General features: G+C 39.6%; 1 protein-coding gene across 30 annotated transcripts in view; it reads left to right on the top strand.

Annotated features, from left to right (window-relative positions):
- ENOX2 (ecto-NOX disulfide-thiol exchanger 2) overlaps positions 1–24631 on the top strand; it is a 258718-nt gene that overhangs the window by 208113 nt on the left and 25974 nt on the right. For all 30 annotated transcript variants that reach the window (XM_014729172.3, XM_070258452.1, XM_070258442.1 and 27 more), the window contains 4 exons: positions 7328–7534; positions 13723–13956; positions 16157–16369; positions 18127–18233. In XM_014729172.3, the coding sequence (XP_014584658.1) occupies positions 7328–7534; positions 13723–13956; positions 16157–16369; positions 18127–18233 (761 nt within the window). The remainder of the gene's footprint in view (positions 1–7327; positions 7535–13722; positions 13957–16156; positions 16370–18126; positions 18234–24631) is intronic.

Raw genomic sequence — 24631 nt, 5'->3', positions numbered from 1 at the left:
ATTGCTTAAAGAGGCTCTAACTTTTTATAGTCTCTAGTAAAAGAAACGGACAGACATCCCTCAGACACATTTATCTTTTCCCACCTACAGCCATGCTTTCTCAGTTCTGAGTTGGTAGGGCCACAGAGTGAGAGGGAAGCATTTTACCTTCACGGCTCCATCCTTTAGTTCTTCATCTTTGTGCTAAGAATGCTGACAGGGCAATTAGTGCTAGTAAAGTGGTGGCTTCTGGGAAGGAACCTGGCTTTGGAATTGAATTCAAAAAATAGCACTCTTGACACAGCTTAAAGTCAACTGGTGTTCTATTTTCTTTTTAGAACTTGAATTTTGTTAAATTCAGGCTCAGGTTAATTGGGTGGGGAAAACATGCAGTAGACCCCCTTAGTTCTCTGCTGAAAGCACTGCAAAAGTGCCATGTTTGTTAACAGCCCCAAGACTTTGTCAAGATGAGATGGGAAGAGCAGGAATTTGGTATGATCCCTTATCCTCTCCAGAGCCCACCAACCCTGTCTGATAAGGCCTTGATTATAAACCCCAGTACTTACTTTTGCCTGTCTCTGGTATATTCTCTTGTGCTCACTGGCCTCTCAACATTAAGGTCCTGTGATTTAGGGACTCTCATGGACTTTTTATGTACCATCCAATCTGCTTCTGTCTTGTTCCTTTATTAGGAACTATCTTTACCAGCAGTTCATTCCCCTTTCTCCCACCTGATGCTTCATCCAGACAATTGTCATATATACAGAACCCTAAAAGTCCTGGGGCTCCCATTGCCCACAAATTCAGAGTTCAACTTCTAACTTCAAAAGCCTTTCACTGGTCTGCTTCACGTGACTGTCTTCAATCCATCATTTCTACTTGCCACTTACCCACCCTTAAGTCAAGTTCAACTGATCTCACATTCCTCTCCAGCCCAACTCCAGGCCTACCCTCTCCTGGAACACTGCCATGTGGAAGGTACTGAAATTAAAACAGTAGTTAATCATCCATCACTCTAATGCATTTCCACTTAAATACTGGATGCTAAATCCAATGGATGCTTTTTAGTCCTTAAATTACTTTATCTCTCTGCTATATTTAGTACTAGTGACCCCTTCATCCTTCTTGAAACATTAGGTCATTTGAAGGTGTAAGAATTACTGAGACCACCAGAGAGATTATATAGATCAAGAAGGGAAGACAACCAAGCAGAGTGCTCTGGGGAATTCCAGCATATCAAAATTTAAAAGAGAAAGAGGAGTTTGCATTTCTATATACCCCTTAGCAGCAAAAGTCCTCAGAAGACTTAATCTTTACTAGCCATTTCCAGTTCTTCTTCTCTTCTCCCTTAAATTCTCATTTATGCTTTTGCCCCACTCCTCTGCCAAAGTGTCCCTTGTTTAAGAATACTTGTGACCTTACAATACTAAGTCCACTGGTCAGTTTTCAACTTTCTTCATAGTTGACCTTATAGCCATAAATGGCACTTGAGTACTCCTGACTCATTGGTTTATTTTCTTCACTTGGCTTCCATGACACCGCACTATTGGTTTTCCTGCCACCACACTAGTTGCTCTTTCTCCGTCTCCTTTGCTGATAACCATCTGCTCTCCCTGACTTCTTATCATTGGAAAGCCCCATGGCTCAGTCCTTGGACCTCTTCTCTATCTATATTCATACCTTTGATGATCTCATCTAGTCTCATGGCTGGAAAAACTATCTGTATGCCAATGATACCCCAAATTATATCTTTGGCTCAGATCTTGAGAACCCCCAAACTTATATCCAACTGCCTACTTGATATTTCCGCTTAGACGTCAAATAGACATCTCAAAATTAATATGTTCAAAGCAAAACTCCTAATCTTTGCCCCAAACCTTATCCATTAGTATCCTTCTCCATATCAGATGGTGGCAACTGCATCCTTTCAGTTGCTCAGGTCAAAACTTAAGGATCATCTTTACCTACTTTCTTTCCCTCACACACCATATTTAATCTGTTAGAAAACTCTATTAGATCTACCTTAAAATATATATCTAGAATCATACTACTCTCGTGATAACCACTGCTGCGATACAGTTTATATCCACCATGATACATTTTCTGAACTATTGCAATAGCCCTCTAATTGATCTTCCTCTTTCACCCCTGCCCCCTACAGTCTATTCTCAAGAGAGCAGGCAGAGTGATCCTTTTTAAAACCTAAGTCAGATCATGTCCCTCCTCTACTCAAAACCCTGCAATGGCTCCCTGTTTTACTCACAATAAAGGCCAAAGTCCATTTAATGGCATAGAAGGTCCTTTACGATCTGCCTTCCCTCTCCCACATCGTGTCTGACTTTGTCTCCTAGTACTCTCCTTCCCATCACTCCATGCTGTCCTGTGAACACACCAGGCATTCTTCCATCATAAGGCCTTTGCACTGGCTCTTCCCTCTGCCTGGAATACTCTTCCCCTAAATATCTACATAGCTATCTCACTTACCTCCTTCACGTCTTTGCTCAAATGTCTCTTTCTTGGTGAGCCTGGCAGCCTGTTTAAAAGTGCAGCCCTCCCTGCCACACTCCCAATCCTACTTACCTTCTCTATTTTTTACATAACACTTACTACCTTTTAACAAACTATGTTATTTATAGAATGTAAACACCAGAAAAGGCAGGGATTTTTGTCTGTTTTGTTCACTGAGGTATCACCAGCCCTTAGAAAAGTATCTGACATATAATAGGTGTTCAATAAATATTTCTTGAGTGATCGAAGGATGGATGGATGGATGCAAAAGGAGAGGTCAGAGGTCTAGAAAGGAAACCAAGAGAGCATGAGGTGGTTAACCTACGTGCTGACAACTTCCAAATCTATGTTTTCACTCCATATCTCTCTTCTGAGCTTCAGACACATAGCCAACTGACCACTAGACTTTTCAGGGTGAATCTACATCAAACGTGCAAAGAATTGTGATATAGTATAGTGGACAAACTACCAGATTAAAAGTCAATAGAATTGTATTCTACTCCCAGCACTGTCACCAACTACCTGTGGCATCTTGGGCTAGTCACATAACCTCCCTGTGTCTCAGTTTCCTTTGTAAAGCGAAGATATTAGGTTAGGTTAGCCTACATACCTCCAAGCTTTCATCCAGCTCTAAAAATATGATTCTTGACATTAAAAATGTAGCTACCACAATAATTATTCACCTGGAGAAAAGACTCTCAAAATGTATTAGGAAAAGCAAGAGAAAATTGGTAGGTGGCACCTCGAGCTCCGTACCTTCAGTGGAGCAGGCAGTATGGTATAATGGGCTAAGCGCTCGAGCCCTGAAGTGACACAGGCCCAGTTTCATATCCAAGATCTATACCTCTAAATAGCCATAAGATTTTGAGTAAGTAACAACCTCTCTGATCGAGACTGGGCAGAATCAGTTCTGGTCTAAAAATTCAATGGATCAAATTAGACTGGAGCTGAGTGTGCACAGTCTCCTAAAGATAAATGATGAGTGAGTACCCCATTGTCTTAAAAGCAACATCCTCTGATTCCCAGGGGTCAGAGATATGGCAAAAGAGAGCTCTCTGGAACACAATTACTTTTTTTCACAGAGTGGCTATCAGGGGTTTACTGTAATCCCAATTAGCAATTCTCGATTGGTGGTATAAGAAGAAAGCAGCACCATCTCTCCAAAGAAGTCAATTTTGCCAAGATTTTTTCCTTCACCTGATAGACCTTCTATATGGAGGGGGTGCATTTTGAGTCTACTGTCAAATAACAATGAACATGGAATAAATGGTGGAATGTCATCTGCTATCTGTGAGGGCACGTCGGAAAGTACCCAGGAGCCAGAAAAAGACCAATATTTTCATTTTACCATCTCAAAATAGGCCGACCTCCTGTTTTGGCTCCTAGAGCTGGGTTGTATAGGCTGGGTTCTAGAAAGTGGGTAAATTGAATATTAATAAAGATTCACCAGCCTTCTGATTATTTTTAATCTGTTGGGATTACATTAAAATATATCTGACCCCTGCTGGTTGTCTAGGGGGCCTTCAACCTTAGGCTATCTAATAAAACCAACTCAAAGACTTTGCAGTATGTAAATACGGCAAACCAGCTGAATGATCTGTGATGCTCCTTTGAAAAGAAGTAAGATGCAAGTGGTTTATAGGTCCTCTATGCTGTTCCCTGCCTCACTTCTCAGAGATCAGCAGTGACTTTGATCTTAATGCTGATTGCCCCAACACAGCTCCCCAGTGTGGGTATTTAGTTGTGATTAGAATTGCTAGAAGCTCCCCCTGTTCCATTACCAGAGATTAGAGTTCTTTATACTCCCAGTTATCTTGACTCTTTTTACATGGAAGTTTTCTCCTTCTCCATCCAGAGTGGGGATTGGAGTGTTACAAGAGTTTAGCACCTTACCTGATTAATAGGTGGACTTTGAATTTGAATATGGAGTTACGTTGCTGTGCCCAGATCACTGTATTTCAGTGGGATTAGAAAATCAGGCCCAGACAATAAAGTGCTTTGAGCTGTTAATTAAAGAACAAGTACTATCCATTAAGGAAGATAGTACAGCCCATTGCCTTGCTTGGTGGCATACACCTAAATCTCAGCAAATGCTATAAAAGAGGCTTTCTACATTTACCCAAGGAGAATAAATAAATCCTTAGCATTCTTGACGCCGCTCTTAGTGGCTTTTATGTGCCTTTACTTAGCAGACAGTCACCACAGAATAATCACAGCATCTAAATAGGGCGATGACTTCATCACAGAAAATTTAAATCCACAAATGTAGTCCAAGGAAAGAGCCTTCATATTTTCAGTATTACATGTAACTGCTGCAGTAACCAGATACTCCTCAGAGTCTCTCAATGAACCTAAAGGTAGGCCTAACTAAGCAAACTCAACGTAAAAAGGTGATTATTTGCTTCACAAAAAGATTTTTTACTATCAAATTCCTTTAAATAGTAAATTTCAGAAGGATTCTAAAACAGGATTTTATTCTAAAGCCTCTGATTTGAAAACATGGCTCTAACTATATGAATGCTCTTGAAAATTCTTTACCTAGATAGTCAATGGCCGGGTTGTATTCCATGGTCAAAACCATGTGTGTCTTCACAACTGTAGAATCCTATATGGATAAGACTGATTCCCTCCCAAACCCAGCCTTGACTAAAGATCTGGATAAAGCAAGGAGCTGGGAGTTTAGAGGTGCAGGTCTTAGCTACCACTCCACTCCAGACTTGTGATAAGAATTTAGAAAGCCCCAGATTGGTAATTAGGAAACCTGGGTTCTATAATAGTAAATAATAATAATACTATAACAACTACTGTTTATTGGGAACCTATCAAGTTCTAGGCCTTGCACCACAGGCAGTATAGACAGTAGATTATGAATTATCCTCCAATAACCCTTGTAAGGTAGAGGACAGTATCCCTATTTTACAGATGACAAAACGAGGTTCTCAGAGGTTGTGTAATTTTCTCAAAGTCATACAGACAGTGCGTAATTGAGCCGAGGTTTAAATCCCAGTTTGCCTGCTCCGAGCTCCTGCTCCTTCTCTTCCTGTTTAAGTCAGTGACTTTGAATGATTCACTCAACCTCACTCAGCTAAAGTTGTTCCTCTGTAATAGGAGTTTAGACCAAGTCGGTCGTTTTCAACTCTAGCTGCACATTAGAGTTGCCTGAGGAGCTTTAAGGAAAACAATGCACAGGCGGCACCCCAGACTCATTAAATCAGATGCACTGGAATGGGGCCCAGGCATTTGTTTGTTTGCTTGTTTGACTCCCAAGTTGATTCTAAGATGCTGCCAGAGTTGAGAACCACTGTGTGTGATTTCTAGAATCCTTTCCAGTTCTTAAAAGTTCAGAAGCATAAGTCTCAAGAGATTCTGGACCTCATTTCCCCCTTTTTGGCTAAAAGTTTAACTTCTCCAGTATCCCTGACTAAGACATTTCAGATTCCTGCTCACTGGGTTCTCTTCTTTTTCCTTTTAAACTTCTCATATGGAACAAAAAACCAATACAGCGAGTTCTTGAAATTAGAGACATTTAAGAAATTAACAGGAACTCTGTAAGTTCCCTGAATCCCTCTACCCCTTTTGTTGACTAAACAGAAGGAAAGAGCATTATGAGAACCTGATTATTCTGAGCCACACTGGTAAGACAGACAATGTTAGCAAAGTGAGGAAGCTAGAAATGCTGATACCCATGAAAGCTCCCAAATCATCCGCTTGCCAGCTTGGATAGGAGTCAGGTGGGGGCCTTGCCCTAATCTACAAGTGAGACTCATTTATTTTTGCGTGTGAGCTGTAATCACTGGTTGCTGAGCTCTCCAAATCTTGAGCTGGGAGAATTATTGTTAAGAGCTGAATGGAAAGAACGGATTACACCAAATAAATTCTTGCTGATACAAAACCAACACTAGAAAAACCCTTGACCATCATGCTTTGTTTTGTTGGGCTATGAACTGTAGGATTTTGCTTGGAAAATACTTTCATACATATAAATAGCAACAAGGAGCTGGCAGATAGAACAGGCTTTATGTATAAGATGAGTGAGTAGAAGGATATTTTTTAAGCAGAGAGGGAATCATCTCATTAAGTAGGTTTTTAATGACTCTATAGCCAAATTTATCTCACTTTAGTTAATGATTTCCCATATGAGCTTCCTTTCTCTGCTGTCTTTCATACTTCCCTCTAAATGCTGCATGACTGGCTCTGGACGTCACCTCTCCAGCAAGGAATTTGAGGAAGGGCTCACTGGTACGAAAAAACAAAAAAACCTAGAAGGGATGGTTTGTACTCAGGTTGACTTTGTCAACCAAATCATTCTGATAGCTATAAATATTTTTGTAAATGTTCACCCCATCATTATCAAATTAATCCTGAAACAGTTTTTTCAGCAAGCACGAACAGAAAGAATATTGAAACTACAAACTAAATTAAACAAACCCTTCTCTCAGGGACCCTGATTCTGAGAATTCCTGAAAGTAAGAGTTTAAACTGAGTGGGATTTCCCCCCACTCACTGTCTTCTTAATAAAAATGACTGAAAATTGGACATAGCTGGGTTGTCACAACAAAAGTAAAGAACAAAATTAAATAACTCTAGATGGGACAGACAGACAGGTCTGAGTCTTTATCCTGTAGACATCATGGTCACAAAATCATTGAATAAAATGATTTTCAGATTCATGCAACCAATTTGCTGTGGAGCAGAGAGCACCTTGGAGACAATGTGCTTCTGGCACTCACAGGCAAAAGTCTGATGGGGACAGACAGTAGGCTATATCTGGTTCATGTTAGGTTTCTAAGAGGTCTGTCGCAAAGATTTTAATTTCAAATCCTTTTGCACTTATGCTTAGATCTTCCACCTCCTGCAACCCGAGAACGACCACCAGGATGCAAAACAGTCTTTGTGGGCGGCCTGCCTGAAAATGGAACAGAGCAGATCATTGTGGAAGTGTTTGAACAGTGTGGAGAGATCATTGCTATTCGGAAGAGCAAAAAGAATTTTTGTCACATTCGCTTTGCAGAGGAGTACATGGTGGACAAAGCCCTTTATCTTTCTGGTAGGTGTTTGGTCATGAGGACTGTGCCCACCACACACAGTGCAGAGTTGGGGATCAGTGTATTTGCATCTGTGGCAGCTAAAGCTAATGGTACCCCTTCTTGCCTTCAGAGATGGAAAATGCATGTTACAACCCAACTTCTTTCTTTAAAGTTCTTCAGTAGTTCCCACTTCTCTATGGGGTAACTCCAAAACTCCTTACTTGTAGCATCTACCAAGGCCCTGATTATCTGTTTTATCTTTCAGTGACGTCTCTCAATCCTTCCCTCACAAACCATGTGCTAACCACACTAAACTAATTCTAGTTCCCAGAATGTGCCATGGTGTTTTATGCCTTTTCCTCTGACTAGAATTACCTTTTCCACCCCCATCCACCATACACATATCTTCACACCCTAAAGTTCCAGCTTAAGCATAACCTCTTCTGGAAAGCTTTCTCTGACTTTTCTCTCCAGTCTGTTCCAGGCTGGTTTGGGCAACCCTTCCTCAGTGCTTCCGTAGTACCTGGTTCTTCATCCTAACATGACACCTATAACACCATGCTAGAACTATCTCTTTACACATCTGTCTCCCCCACCAGAGTGTGAATTCCTTAGGGGAAGGGACTATGTCTTATTTAACGTTGAATCCCCAACATCTAGTGCATAACCTGGCACAAAAGTAGATGCTCAAAACTGTCTATGGAAGTCAGTTAGTTGTCAAATATTCATTGACTGCTAGGCAGAATGCTATGTTGCTGAGGCTATAGCAGAGACTGAGACAGACAAACTTCCTGCCATCAGGAATATATTCTGAAGATGGCAAAATATGATATATATGTAAACAAATAAATTAATATCAGGTACCAATAAGTGCTGTGAAGAAGATAAAAATGCTAATATACCTAGGGTTGTTAGGAAAGCAAGTCTTCTCTGACATTTGAATTGAGATCTGAACAATATGAAGGGAATTGCCATGTGAACATCTGGAGAAGGGCATTCCAAAATAAAGAAGAGCAAGTCAAAGGCCCTGAGATGAAAATGGACTTGGCATGTTCAAGCAGCAGAGAGAAGGTTAGCATGACTGGAGCATAGTAAATAAGAGAGAGGCAATGAAGTGAAATGAGGTCTGAGAGGTAAGCAATGCCAAATCATGTTGGGCCTTGTAATCTATAGTAATGAGCTTATTATTCTGGATGCAATGGGAATCCATTGGAGGATTTTAAGGAGTGGAGTGACACGATCTGATATACATTTTAGAAATAACACTTCTGGGTGAAGGATGGACTAAGGGGTACGGGCAAGGATGTTGACTGGGAGATAAGTTAGCCAACTGTAGCATTAGTCTAATCCAGAATTGATAGTGGCTTATATACTATGGTAGTTGGAGTGGAGATAGTAAGAACTACTTTGCATAGTCTCTTGTTCATGGTAAAAGTTCAGATTTGGGGAGACTGACGTAAGGAATTATAATTGGAATGATTTCTGTTAAATATTATAAAGTGAAGCCCTTTACCTTTTGGGGTGATTTCCAGATAAAATTTCATGCTGATCCTTTGCTTATTTTGTATTGGTATTGTTCTTTATGGGGCAGTGGGGTGGACAAATAAGCCTGAAGGCAGAAGACATGGTAATTGAAAAGGGCATAAAACAATTAACTACTTCCTTGCTTAAGAGTAATGGTTTGGAAGAATTGAATCCAACTGCTAGATATTTGACGGTGGCAGAATCTTCATTCATGTAACAGGTGCTTGTTGGACATCTCCTTCGTGTAAGTTATTGTACTAAATATTGAGCAGAGTAGAGAAAGAGTAAAACCCAGTTCTTTCCCTTAATAAACAGGGTTAGCCTGCAGTCATACATTCATCTAATAAGGAAACATTCAGCACCAGGCATTGCTCAAGACTCTGATAAGACACACTCAATGTTAATAATAATAATAAGAGGTTGAAAGTTATGAGTGCTGTAGGAGAAGTATGGATAAAGTGGTATGGAAGTTCAGAGGAGAGAGAGAGAGAGAAAGAAGAGAAATTTTCTGACTCCTGACTCGGGTATCAAGAAAGGTAGCATTTGAACCAAGTCTTTGACACAGAGAAAGCATTTGAATGTGGACAGTGGAGCTTAGATACAGCATGAGCAAAGGTACAAAGGTGGTAAGTTTTGATGAACATTCAAGGGAGCAATGAGTAGTGGTTTTGTGTACCGAGTAGACACGAAAGGAGGAGGGGAAATATCAGCTGTTAGCACACTTTGAAAGGCTTAACAGTTGGGTCTTTACTCCTCAGGTAATTCCATAGGGAATTGTTGAAAACTTTTTTTAACAAGGAAGATGATTGTTTCTGAAAGATTAATCTGACAGCTCTGTATAAAAATGGATTAGAGGAGAGCACGTCAGTTAGACACCTGTTGCAATAGGCCAGAGAAAAGATCATGAGGGTTTGAAAAAGTAGGCAGGTAACATGGGAAAGGAGAGGAGGAGACAGATGTTGAATACTCTTATTACATTTGCTAAGTGCTGTAAAATCTAACTACTCAAGATTCCACAGCACTTAGCAATGATAACAGAACATTCACAGTAGACTATTTTAATAAGAACTTAAAGGTCTTGAAAAGCCCTGAACGGTAAAGACAACATACTGCTCAGGAGGCTTCCACCCAAACATCATTGAAGTCAGCTCTCTGGTAACAACCACCTCCTGGAAAGGTTCTCAGGACTGTGAAAGGAAAGAGGATTGCAATCAGTGATCTGAAAACAACTAAATTTTGCCCTTTAAATTTGAACCTGCTCCCTGAAAGCTCACAAGTGCTAGGAACCTCCTGAATTGGATGGCTATTCTCCCACATTGTAAAAGAAAGAGATTAAAACAAAGTCCCTTAGAAAAGCGGGTAGAAATGTAGAAATAATCATTTTTTTCTATTGGAGTTTGGGCACCTTTGGGAGCTGGCATTGTGCACAGCACCCCAACTTCATAGCATCAGTATCTTTTGTGTGTTTACACAAAGCTTTCATAACGTCTTCTCATTTGATCCTCTCCACGATCCTGCAAGAATAGACAAAGTAATCATTAATAGCCCCATTTTTCTGATGGCTCTGATGATCAAATAAAATGAATGGGTGTGAAGGTCATTGTAAACTGTAAAGGGCTCTAGTAAAATTTGCTTATGAAATGTATTTATTCTTCCTCTTTCTGAAAAAAGTGTGGTAGTTTTAGTGTTACTGGGCATTATTCTTTATAACAGCTTTATTGAAGTATAATAATTGACATACAATAAACTTCACATATTTTAAAAATACAATTTGATATTATTGACGTATACATACATCTGTGAAACCATCACTATGGTCAAAATAATGACTATGTCCACCTCCCCTAAAAGCTTCCTTCATGTCCTTTTTGTAATCTCTTTCTCCTATCCCTCTCCTCTTCCCTCCCCAGGCATCCACTGATCCGTTTTCTCTCAGATTAGTGTGCATTTTCTAGGGTTTCATATAATGGAATCATATATTATGTATGTTCCTCCTTCCGTTGTATAGATCCAGATTTCCATTTGGTATCATTTTCCCTGTGCTTGAATTTCCTTTAACATTTTTTGTAGTGCACCTTTGCTCCTGATGAATTCTTTCAGCATCTGTATGTATCAAAAAGCATTTATTCCACTTTTCTTTTTGAAAGATCTGTCTGGGCGTAGAATTCTAGGTGGACAGTTTCTTTTTTCTCTCAGATGTTGCTCCACTATCTCCTTGCTTGCATTGTTTCCAATAAGAAATATGTTATCCTTATCTTTTGTTTCTCTATACATAATAAATCTTTTGTATGTGACAGCTTTTAAGATATTTTCTTTATTGCTGGTGTTGAGCAGTTTGGTTATGATGTACCTTGGTGTAATTTCCTTCATGTCTCTTGTGCTTGGGGTTCATTGAAATTCTTAGGTTTCTGAGTTTTCATTAAATTTGGGAATTTTTCTGCCCTTATTTTTTTCAAACATTTTTCCTATTCCCTCCTCTGTCTCCAATCAGGGCTCCAATTAGGCATATTTTAGGCCCCTTGAAGTTGTCCCACAGCTCACTGGTACTCTGTTTTTGTTCTCCATCTTTTTTCTCTCTATTTCATTTTGAATAGTTTCTATTGCTGTGTCTTCAAGTTTATTAATCTTTTTTTCTGTAATGTCTAATTTGCCATTGGTCCTACCCAGTAATTTTTTTTTAACTCAGACATTATAGTTTAAATCTCCAGAAGTTTGATTTTGGTTCTTTTTTACGTCCTTTGTATTTCTACTTAATATGTTCAATCTTTTCTCTAGTTTATTAAGCATATCAAATCCAACTATAATAGTTGTTTTATGTCCCTATCTATTAATTATATTATCTGTGTCACTTCTGGGTCTGTTAGGACTGAATGATTTTTTAAATTTTTCTTACGATTTTTCTGCTTTTTTGCATATTGGGTAATTTTTTATTGCATACCAGACATTGTGAATTTTACCTTATTGAGTGCCAGATATTTTTCATTCCTACAAATATTCTTGAGCTTTGTTCTGGGATGCAGTTAGGAAAAATTTGATCCTTTCAGGTGTTGTTTTTAAAGCTTTATTCAGCAGAACCAGAGCAGGGTTTAGTCTAGGGCTAATTTTTCTCCACCAACTGAGGCAAAACCCTTCTGGTTATTCTCCCCAGTACTCTGTGAATTATTAGTTTTTCTACTCTAGCTGGTAGGAAAAGGAACTCGTCCCAGCCCTGTGTAAGCTCCAGGGGTTGTTAGCTCTGACGCTCAGGTAATTTCCATATATACACGTAGACGGCAATACTCAGCTAAACGATAGTGGAGGACCCTCTGCAGATCTCTGCATTTCTTTCTTTATGTGGCTTTCTTCTTTCCAGTTCTCTGCCATACAAACTCTGTCTGCCATAGTCTCCCTGGATTCCCAGTTTAAACTCCTCAACTCAGGGAGATCACCACGCTTTGCCTGACTTCCCCTTCCTGTGTTGAGGCCTGGAAACCCTCTCCAGGCAATAAGCTGGGGAAATTATAGGGATCACGTCATTTGGTTCTTGTCTCTCAGTGATCTCTGTCTTCATTGCCCAAGGTCCAATGTCTTAAAAACCATTGTTTCATATATTTTGTCCATACTTTTAGTTGTTTAAGGCAGGAGTTACTCTGCAAGCTTGTGCTGAGAATGAAATGAGATAAATGTGTTTGAAAGCAGCTAGCTCAGCTTCTGAAACTTAAAAATAAGTTAATAAAAACTTAATAAATGTTTTTTAAGGGCTGGCCCCATGGCATAGTGGTTAAGTTTACACACTCCACTTCAGCGGTCCTGGGTTCTCGGCTTCAGATCCAAGGTACAGACCTACACACTGCTCATCAACCTTTACGGCACCCCACATACAAAGTAGAGGAAGATTAGCACAGATGTTAGCTCAGCAACAATCTTCCTCAAGCAAAAAGAGGAAGATTGGCAACATATGTTAGCTCAGGACCAGTCTTCCTCCCCCCCCCCCCAAAAAAAAAGCAACTTAATAAATGTCTTTTTCCATTTTTTGTTAAGAGACAACTTGGGTAGTATAACTGGCACAAAAAGTGGAGATGTGGACTTGAATCCTGGTTCTCTGAATCCTAGTCATATACCACTATATTACAAGCATGCAACCTCTTTTTTTAAGGATCCCAAATTATATGTCACCTGAATCACATACCACTCCCCATCATATCTATTTTTTTCACCGGAAAATAATAGTTCAGAATCACTAAGCATGTCTAAGAAGCAATTTCTGAGATTAAAATGATGAGCTGATACACTTAGATTTATTCAAAATTCTGTGTATTGGTATGACTGACACTTGAAGTCATCCAAAGACACCACAGTTTGAGGCCACCTTTTCCATTCTTCCCAGCCTATGGTGCCACATAAGGCTCAATCTCGATACCGTTACCCAGTGAGCCTCCCTCCACCAGAGGAAAGGTGGCTGATGGAGGAATGGAACTTCCATGAACAGGACTGACCCAACCCACAGAATAGTAAACTGTTATCAGAGCTGAGACTATAATCTGAGTCTTTTGATGGTTCACCTTGCGAGTATTGGGGAGAGAATTTGGGGTTATGTGGTCACTTGAAACTGCTGCAACCGCAGCTGGAACACTGAACTTGGAAAAGTAGTTACAGTTACTTACTGGGCTGCTCTTGTCCTCCTCTCTCCTTCTTGTGCACTTAGGTTACCGCATTCGCCTGGGCTCTAGCACTGACAAGAAGGACACAGGCCGGCTCCACGTTGATTTTGCACAGGCTCGGGACGACCTGTATGAGTGGGAATGCAAACAGCGTATGCTTGCAAGGGAGGAGCGCCATCGTAGAAGGATGGAAGAAGAAAGATTGCGCCCACCATCCCCACCCCCAGTGGTCCACTATTCAGATCATGAATGCAGCATTGTTGCTGAAAAACTGAAAGGTATAGAAAGCATTTGAGCTTGGTGATTAAAAGAACTCCTTTCTTTGCAGAAATTTAATAAATACATTTGTATTGTTGGCAGTTATCCTTTGAATTTCCCACTGACTAATTCTAAGCATTTCTTGTGTTGGAGCCTTGCAGATAGAGAGGTGTGCCTAGTAACTCAAGAACCATAAAATTTATTCCTCCACTGTGTCTCTGCTCCTTTACTGTCTCAAGGGATGGCATTTTTTTCTCCACACATCAGGTGACTAGGAAGAAACAAGTTTTTCCCACTTCTCCACATCAGAGAATTTTAGCTGTGACCCATGACTTGGGACCTGTAAGCACCCTTCCTTCCATCATGGATAACAAGCTAGTTTTGAATTCGAAATCAGAATAAATAAGAATGATAGAATTTGATGTAACCCTGGAAAACTCTGGCAAAAAATCCCCATTTTACGTATGAGAAAACGGAGACCTAGAGAGTAGTCACAGTATACATTCTTCTTAGATTATTCAAAGACTTAGCTACCACCAACTAAAAGAGGACTTGTTTAATCACTTAAAATGGCGAAGTTATTTCACACAGTGACTATGGAGACTTTTAGACATTGCTAAATCAGACTGCTTTCCCTTTGGTTTTGATTCCTGTACCCCTTGCTTGACTCTAAGAGCCATTTTGCTAATTTAACATTAATTGCCCTGCCTGGTCTCCTGTGTTAGTAGCTCAAATCCAGTCTTTTTCATTCTCTGAGAATGTTTGATTTTATTGGATGAATGCGGATGTCCCATTGATCTAATTGATGGCACCAACCCAGCTCTAACGGTATGAATTTTCCCTGCTTCTTGGGCTCTAGGCTCAGCAAGCTGCTGCTAATTCCACTTTCCAGATAGGTCTCGTTCACCATACTTGTTTCTACCATGTAGCTGAAGGGATTCACACATGTAAAAAATCTTTTGTTTGGCTTGATTTTGTCTTCCTGGAAGAGAAAAGCAGAAAACAGAATCTATAATAGAGACACAGAAATAATGGAACATTTTGAAAAGCTAGAAAGGCTGAAAGCATTGGTAAGATGCCAGGTCCACGACTTACGTATTCACATGACACCAAACAGGTCAGGTTGAATTTTTTTTAAAAAAATGACTTTGCTGTGGACCTCAAATGATTTTACATGTGGACCTCAAGCAAAAAGTGAGCATCAACATAAAGACTGTGTGCAAGCAATGAAATGAAAAGCTACTATAAAGGGGAGGCTGACCTCTCTATATGTCTACACTAAACAAAGGTAAAAGGCAAGAAGTTCAAATTGCAGTGAAAGATATTTCTACTGAACATGAGCGTTTCAGACCAGAGAGGGATGTGGAGCCCTAGAAGGGGCCTTCAATGGGATGTTAATGGATTCTCCCTCTCATGGGTCTTTAACAGCAGAATATATAAGTGGCTATCTTAGGAAGCTGGACCAGAAGCTTTGAAAGAGTTGTGCTACTATTTTAACATCAGAGAGTAACTCCTAACTAGCTGCAGGAATCTACTTGGATTGTTCCTCAGGCAAGAGAAACAGGATGTGGAGAAATGTAGAAATAGAATTAATTACTTCAGAACAGATTGTGACTGGCACTGAGTGGAAGGCCCGGGGCTGTGGACTGAATGCAGGAATGCTGTTATAAGGGGCCAAAGATGTAAGTGTTTATATCTAAAGAATTACTCACTTAACTCTTTCTTAAGCCTCCTTCCAACACTATAATTCCATGGACCTAGGATAAAGTTACTGTCAAATTCAAGTTAAACTCAAGACTCAAGTTTTCTTTTCCTTACTAAAAAACAGGATTGTAGAATTCTGAAGTTCTCTCACTGCTAATTCATACATTACACATATGCACATGCACACACAATCAGAAAGGTTAAGAAATTTATAAGAGGTGAAAACTATATTGGTAAAAAAAACTTTTTTTAAGGAAAGAAGAAGTAATTCTCTTTCTGAAAATTCTTCATAGACTGCAGCCAATCAGACTACCTTTGAGTCTTCCATTCTTTCAGTCTGTCTGTCTGTCTGCCTGCTGCCTCTGGGTACATGTACGTGCGTGGCTCTTCATCCTCAGTAGTTTATTTAACAACCACTGCCAAAAAGCCATGGTGGCCTCCTTGCTAGTATGTTGGGAAAATAGATTGAGATTTGGTTACTTTTGATTTTTCTAAAAATAAATTCTCTATTTTCAGATGATTCCAAATTCTCAGAAGCTGTACAGACCTTACTCACCTGGATTGAGCGAGGAGAGGTGAACCGTCGCAGCGCCAACAACTTCTACTCCATGATCCAGTCGGCTAACAGCCACGTCCGCCGCCTGGTAAATGAGAAAGCTGCCCATGAGAAAGACATGGAAGAAGCAAAGGAGAAGTTCAAGCAAGCCCTTTCTGGAATTCTCATTCAATGTGAGTGGAAGTCAGAGTTGTGCTGGAAGGGTGAGAGGGCATTTCACTTAGTCACCACTTTCTCTATACAGGAGCCAGGCCTACAGACCCATCCTGTGTCAAGGGGCAAGGCTTCATTCTTCACTGCCTTGTGCTCTCCTTATATGCCAAATGCCCAAGCTCTAGTCTCATGGTATACATGTGGCACCTCCTATGTTTGTTTTCCCTGGTATGTCTACTTCATTCCTTGGAAACACTGACACTTAGGCCACAATCTTGTGCCTTTACTTTTGCTTGTTCTTAAAGTTACAAGCACCCCAGGCCTCAGTGGAAAGTTGGGGATCTCATTGCTGAAGTTAGAATGTAGAATTAGCACGTGTAACCTTCTTTGCTTCAGATTTGCATCATTATTATATAATATGCTTTTTAGGTACTCCATTCTAGTAAGAAATGTAATTATGTTTCCCAAGTGGATTGAATAAACGCCAAATGTGCTGCTTCTACCTTTTGTTTTTAGTTTCCTTTCTTCTACATTTCCTTTGCTGGATGTCCTAGACAGTGGGATAGGATGGGAAACCACTGAAATGGCCATTTTCAAAAAGAAGTACCACTCCAAACCTATCTGGGGTCTCTTAAATGAGACAGGTCAGAAAAATTCTCAAGTAAAGTTTTTGTTCACCATATTATAAAACTATGCACTCATATCTTTTGAGTAAGAAACTGTATTCACTCTAAGAATAAGGGTATAGTTTCATGATTTTGCTTTTAAACAATTATGGCCCACTCTTCTCACACTTGACTTCCCATACTTGACTCATACACAATTGGGATTAAGGAGGAGTTGTTTCATTTTTATTTGGAAAGTGTATATGAGCATAGAATCCAGGGGGAGAAAGCACATGTTTTTAGGACTTCAGAATAAAGAGAAAAAGAAAGCAGCAAGCATCGTGAAAATATAAATCCTTAAATCATTAGTAGACAGGGTACAAACAGAGCTGTAAAGAAAGAAATAACACCTCCGGATTTTCTTACTGTGAACACCCAGCCAGGCAGAGGCTCTTGCCCTTCTTTTCTTTTCCCAAAAAAGTCATGTCTAAGCTTCCTTTCTCTTGAGCTGGTTAGGATAAAGCTCCAGAATATTTGTACACATTTCTCCATTTGACATTTTAAGAGACGCAGAAAAATACCTCTAGGACTGCGCCTACACGGTATTCTTCCATAAAACATATTTCTCCAGTCAAGGAGCCTGTTTAGGTAGATTTAAAATAGATTCCATCCATCTTAGATTTTGATTTGATGCTTCTGGTCAAACACACCTCAGAATATTAAAAGAATGGATTCTGTTGAAGTAAACCATCTGCACTCATTTTGGAGGGCTAGTTTATGAAAGAAGCCAGTGGTTGAAAGGTACTGGTATAGTTTGCCACTTGCTGCTGTGCTGTGCAGAGGCAATAGTACTAAATCACATTCACTGCAACTCTTGCCTCTCCTGCCTCAATGAATACAGACTGCCTGTATTAGAACTTTAGTCACCATTTCACCCTAAACCTTCTGGAGTTCCCTTTTTCCTTTCTGTATATTGATGTCTCTGCCTTTGAGCCTCCTTTAAAATCACAGTGCTCCAACACACATAGCCTTTTCCAAACACAACTACGATCTAATAGTTTCATAACAAGAAGATACAACAAGCCTGATGCTTCTCTTATTTGTTTTCTCCTCTCTTTTGCCATCCCTGGATGATACTCTGGCCTGATTCAACTGCTGATCTGACGCTGCAGTTGAGCAGATAGTAGCTGTGTACCATTCCGCCTCCAAACAAAAGGCATGGGACCACTTCACAAAAGCCCAGCGTAAAAACATCAGCGTTTGGTGCAAACAAGCTGAGGTTGGTAACTTGTTACTGTGGTAGCCCCTCAAGGGGACAGTTTCTTTCTTTAACAAGTTATTGATTTAGAGTTTAGTCAGAATTAAAAAGTGCCAAGCTCCTATGGTCACAAGGCCCTAATGAAACACTAAGATGTGTTCTATAGCCTGTCACTGTGTCCAGACCACCTGCTGCCAAAAGGGTAATAAATGTGCCTGTATTGTCTTGACTGCATTCTGCTGGGTAGAAACCTTAGTAGTAAAAATGTAGCTGTGATAATTATAAGTTTACTTCTCTAAGCTAGCAAGCCTTGAATACAACAATAATTACTGACCTGTTAGTAATTTTAGGGCTGTCTTACATTTATTAGAGCGTCTTGATAGTTGAAGCTGGAAGTTGCCTGGTGTTATATTGGAGCATTGAAATTTCTAAGCTGCTTTTATCAAACCCGCTCAGCCATCTCTATAGGTGGCAGCTTGAAAGGTAATAGAGGACTCTGATTTCAGATTAAGATTGCCACACACCTCACTGCTTATGATCAAGTGACATTTTTAGCGTAACACTAGAATATGTCTGATGTGATTAGGTTGCTATTTTGAATCCGAGATTAAAAACCAAGATGGGAAGTTTGTTTTCACTGATCTCCCCTTGGAATGGTGTTACATATGCCTCAAGTTCTTCTCTTCTATGGGCAGCTTCCTTACCTAGCCCTGACACTTTCGATCTTTATATGTAGCAACTTTTCAACTTCGTTTCTGAGTCCTCTTTGCCAGTCTGGTAGCAATCCTATTATAGCTATCAATGCAGATTGATATATTCCGTAATATTTAAAGAGCATTTGTAAGACGCATTTTGTAAAGCACTTTCACATTCATTATCTCACCTACACGAGCCTCGCAATAGATGTGGTCTGGTGGAAAGAACATGAGACTTGGAGTCAGATGTGAATCCAAATCTCAGCTCTGACGTGTTATAGCTGTGTGACTTTGAGCAAGTTACTCAGTCTTTCTCAGTCTCTATTTCTTCACTTGAAAATTGGAGATAATAATGAAACCAGTCTTACATGATTAAATGAGATGAGAGATATATAGACAGTTGAAAAAATGTAAATGCTATTTAATGGTAAATAGTATTATTTCAATTTATCATTAACAATTCCGTAAGCGATAATGGGTAGGAGTAGCATCCATGTTTCACATGTAAGGAAACAGACACAGAAATGTTAAGTAATGTACACAAAATTACACAGCTAGCAAGTGGGCAGTTCAGGACTAGAAATTCTTCTCGTTCTGAGATCTGGTACAATTGCCTTGTGGTCTTGCGCGAGTCATTTAACCTTTGTAGATCTCAGTTTCCTAACCTATAAAACAAAGATAATCATCTGTTCTTTCTGTCCTTCATGAGAAGACGTAACATAGTTTGTGTGGCCACAATTTAAAAACCATAAAGAGCATTTAGAACCAAACCCTATTCATAAAACTAATAGTCTCTGAGCCATCAATTCTGATACAGCAAAGGGAACTGAGAGTCACTGGGGAGAAATCCGTGAAGACACACCAGCCAATGGATGGGTAGAGTCATAAAAAGCAAATAATGTTTTTAATTATTTTTTTAAAAAAGAATTAAGAACAAAAAAGGGAGCTATTGTCTTACTGTAATACACAATGATTTTAGAATCCTAGGGCTACCCCATGTTATTGAGCCTCAACAAAAAAAATTCAACATTTCGGTTCAAACGTTTACTGAGCACATTCTGTGTCTTGGGCATTATGACAGGCAACACAGGATGAGATAGTCTTTGCCCTCAGGGAGCTAGAATGGTAACAGAAGTAATCAAGGGGAGGAATGGGGCTTAATACCCTAAATTAAAAATATCCAAACTCTTCAGTTTAGTTTGAATGATTCAAAAGAATAAAGATTGAGAGAAAAATGCCCAATATGTCTTACAATTGTAGAAAAGCAGTCTCTACCTTCCCTTGAATACATGTACACATGAATCCCTTTGAGGGGGTGGAAGAAGCTACCTGAACTGCCCTGCCCATTATGAAAAGCCCTGCCGGTAAAATATTGCCTTTTCGTAGGAGGAAGAGATCACTGACTTCCCTAGGCCACAACCCTTTTATAAATAGGTTTGCAATATAATATTCTCCATTAATATTATTCATCAAGGCTCTCTGTAGTCATATCAAGCCTACCTATCTGGTGGGTATATACTTGAATTTAATTACCTTCTCAGTAAAGCTAGCTATGCCAGTGAGCTATACATTTCACTGGGTCTGTAGAGAACTGAGTGTTATGCGCCCCATCACCTAATATTGTATCAGAGCTTCCTTGGCAGAGTGATGAGGATAAAATACTTGGCCAGCATGACTTGCCAAGAGCTACATTTTTCATTATGTGCCTTGTATTCTTTTTAGAAACCCAGAAAAATGCTTCCTGCCTGTTGGATTGGACTAAATTAAAGTCCACCTCGAATACCTCAATCTTGATAAGTAAAACTACTGAGAGTGGAACATAGCTCATGACCCTCCTCTGGCTTTGCATTCCCTAAACCTAAAAGACCTCTTCTACTTTATAGTGGTGCCTCTTTAAATCATGTCTGTTTTTTAATCTGTGCATACTTTCACTTGATACCAGTCAACTCTGAGGACTAAAAGGAGGTATTGTGTAGAAAAAGACAAAACTATCCTTTAAATTGGGGTACCTCTTAGCACTCCACCGAGAATCAGAGCATCTCAATGACTTAATCAACCAGACTGGCTTTTTCTTGACTTAAGCATCAAAGCTACAACTCCTAAGTCTGGGGTTTCATCAAGGTGAAAGTTTCTGACATTGAACCTTTTTTACCAGTTGCCTCTGGGAATAAGCCAGCTGCTGACCTCCTCATGTCACAAAGTACTTGTTCCTTGTCTTCACTGTCATCTTCCTACCAGCAGCCAACACTGTCTTACTCTGGTGAGAGAAAAGTTATGGAGTAAGAAGAAAAAGACCCCGCCTTCGAGGAGCTCAGGCACTCCCTTTGGTAGCATATGCCAGGCAGACTAGTTTGCCAATGAGTCATTTTCATTGGTTTGCTTTCCTGATTTATATGTGTGTGAGGCTCCTGGTGATACAATTGGAAAGAGAAATAAGAGAAGGCTGAGGTCCCTCCCCTTTCTAAAAGATAGTGTCCACAGTGACTTTACTGACAGTTCTATATGTTGTGGGAACTCTTTTTCTAAAGAATCATTTAAAACCTGCATGTTTCTCTTACTGAGAAGATAGCCTAGATTAGAAGCTAAACCTTGGATGATATATAGAAACTATAACCATAGCTGTGGGCACTAGAAGATACCCGCCGGCATCCTCCCTATTGTGAGGTTTCATACCAATGGGCCAGAGTAAAAGGGATTTGGTGATTGCTAGCATTCTCATAAAATGAAATACTGTGATTGCTAAAATAACTTTCTCTCCAGATTTCCAGGCCTACCATTCCAAACTCTGAAGAACTGTTTGCAGATAGATGTTCACGTCATCTGCATACCCTTGTTTTAGGACCCATTTGTACTAACACTAGCTATTGGCTTTTAGCCATCAAAACACATACTAACACAATATGAATCAACCTAATTTGTATTTCCATTATGTATCATACAATAGACATTGATTAAGAACCTGTGTTTGTGCTTTGCTTCATTGTGTTAAGTGATATCTCAGAATCAAATTTCTACATAAGGGTAGAAGCTATCTCCCTATCTTCTGCTCCTTTCCATTCCTTCATCTGACCCTTTCCCCACCAAGTATCCTGTTAATGTTGAAAGTCTGGGTAAGTACAATTTCATTACACAATTAATAAGGAATTTTGCTTTTCTGATAATCATGTTCCTATCATAAAACATGACTACGATGAATTTAAGTCCACATAAATTTTTGTGAAACTATATAGTTAGATAATTAATGTGCAGTGATTTATGATCTGCTTACTTTATGATAAATCAAAAATGTCAGCTGGTACAAAGGTGATTCTCTTTGTGCATTTTCCTCTGTCTAGCGTTTCAGCTTTATTCTATGTTGAAAGTGCTTTGTTCTCCATTGTGAAGTAGCAGGTGAATTTCTAAGCTTCAGAAAAAGTTACCATTAGAACAGACTCAAAGTTATTATAATGCATTTTCAGAAATCACTAACACTTCACTGTTTAAATGAAAAATGTCACAGGTCTACTCTGGGCAAGAGAGTAGTATAGAAACTTTAGGAGGGCTCTCTTACCTTTCTTAATGTAGTCTATCAGTGATGTGATCCAGTCAATTTCAGGTAGAGATTTACAAATGAAAATTTCTGTAAAATGTCTTTGCATGCCATTGCCACTCTTTTGGTTTCAGCACTGGATCCAAATGTCAGGATGGGAAGAAGGGCAAATCTTGGAGGCAGCTGCTTCCCTTGCTGCCTGCACTTCGGTGACTCAGAGTTCTCCTCCTACCTGTACCTATGTCTAAGCTAGGTAGAATGCCATCCTTAGGTAAATGGTACTCTTTAGCCCTTCATTCTGAAGGTATTTGTTGGGGTTTGCTTTACGAAGCGGAACCTTTTGATTCGCCATAGAATACAGAAAACAGATATGTTAAATATCTTGGATATCAAGTGCTTTAATGGTAAGGTTTCCAAAGAATTAAAATCTCACCTGCTTTACTGAGGGGTACTGTCATTTACTAAATGCTCTCCATAACTTTACTGTAGTATGGTACCCTGTAACCTCTGATGTTCTTTTTTCCCTCTATCCCATTCATGTGACTTAGTATTGGATATTTGTAGAAGAGTAATGATACAGGCCTAAGTTCCTTTGTAGCTAAGAAGGATTGTCTAGTAGTTAGAGGGCTCTAAGTTCTGCCACTTTGCCTACCTGACTGAATAACATAGAGCAAGCTTCTCCTAAGTTTTTCTTACCCTCATTTCATTATCAGCTAAAGGAACTGGTAAGTCTTGTTCCCGAAGTATTTTGAGGCATTGGGGTAAAATTTGCCTGTAGATCTGTTATATTTCTAGGAACTTTTTGAAGATGTGAAAGACCTCTCCATAAGCTGTATCACTTAGTTATTGAACTTTTTATACTTCTAAGAAGAGGTTATGCTTTCTTGCCCAGCTGGAAGCAGAAAGATGCCTTGTGGATGCTGAGCAGCTACAGGGCATGTCTTAGCTCTCAGTTAGATCTTCCTGTCCTGGGACACTTCCCTCAAAGGAACACAATTTCCTCCTCTGAGAAGCACAGTAACTTTCCCAGAGTTAGATGACATGTTTGTAAATTGAGACTTGGTCTCTACTTATACCCTCTGACAGTGTACAGTTTTGTTAGGCAACTAGGAGAGCCATGACTTTTCCTGATGCAGTAAGTTGTACAACATTCAAATTTGCCAGTGTCAGACCTCATTATAATCACCTTTCCAGTAACAGTTCTTTGATGATAACTGAAATCCAGGCTCCTGAGATAGAATAAATTCTTAGAAATGAGCAATTCCTTTATTGTTCTCTGTGCAATGAGTTTGAATAAGACATCGCAAATCTCTCTCTTGACACAGCCCTTTAATGTTCACTTTTCTCAAGTAAGTCATCATTTTTTTCTATTTTAAGTAATGCCCCTGCAGCACATGAGAGATACTGTTAGTATTTCTAATTTTTTTTTTGCTTCTTAGCTATCAGTGATAACACAGAATAGCTCACTATTTTTTTTTTAAAGATCGGCACCTGAGCTAACTGTTGCCAATTTTTTTTTCTGCTTTACCTCCCCAAATCCCCCCGGTACGTAGTTGTATATCTTAGTTTCACGTCCTTCTACTTGTGTTATGTGGGATGCCACCTCAGCGTGGCCTGACCAGCAATGCCATGTCTACGCCCAGGATCTGAACCTGCTAAACCCTGGGCCGCCGCAGCAGAGTGCGCAAACTTAACCACTCGGCCACGGCCGGCCCTGTAGCTCACTTTTTAAAAAGCTACTTTTATTTATCTTTAATGAAAACTTAACTTGATATAGAAATCATTATTTTTCCTAATAAAAGGAATAAGAAGGAGGATATTAGTTGAGATAGTGATTAACTATAGCATTAATTATTAAGAAACCCATTTGACATATTTATAATCCCCCTAAATGGAAACAATTTTTGCCAGATAGCTTTGGATATTTCCTATATTACAGCCCAATTGGGACTAACATAGGCAAGGACTTCTCAATTCAGTGCTGAGGAGCCTCTGACAGGCATCAAGTGGCATCTAAATGGTTGCAAGCTACTCCAGAACGCACGGTTCTCATGCTTACGTTTTTTTAAAGTGACTTTTTCAGTGTGATCTTAATCATTTCCAGTGTTCTTCATGCCTTCCTGAAGATCTGTGTTTATGTTTGGTAGCACTTGCCTTCAGCCCAAAGAACTTTCTGCAGCATTTCTTATAGTGCA

This window comes from Equus caballus, chromosome X (assembly GCF_041296265.1).
Source record: "Equus caballus isolate H_3958 breed thoroughbred chromosome X, TB-T2T, whole genome shotgun sequence".
NCBI lineage: Eukaryota > Metazoa > Chordata > Mammalia > Perissodactyla > Equidae > Equus > Equus caballus.
This window is presented reverse-complemented; position numbering and strand designations above follow the sequence as displayed.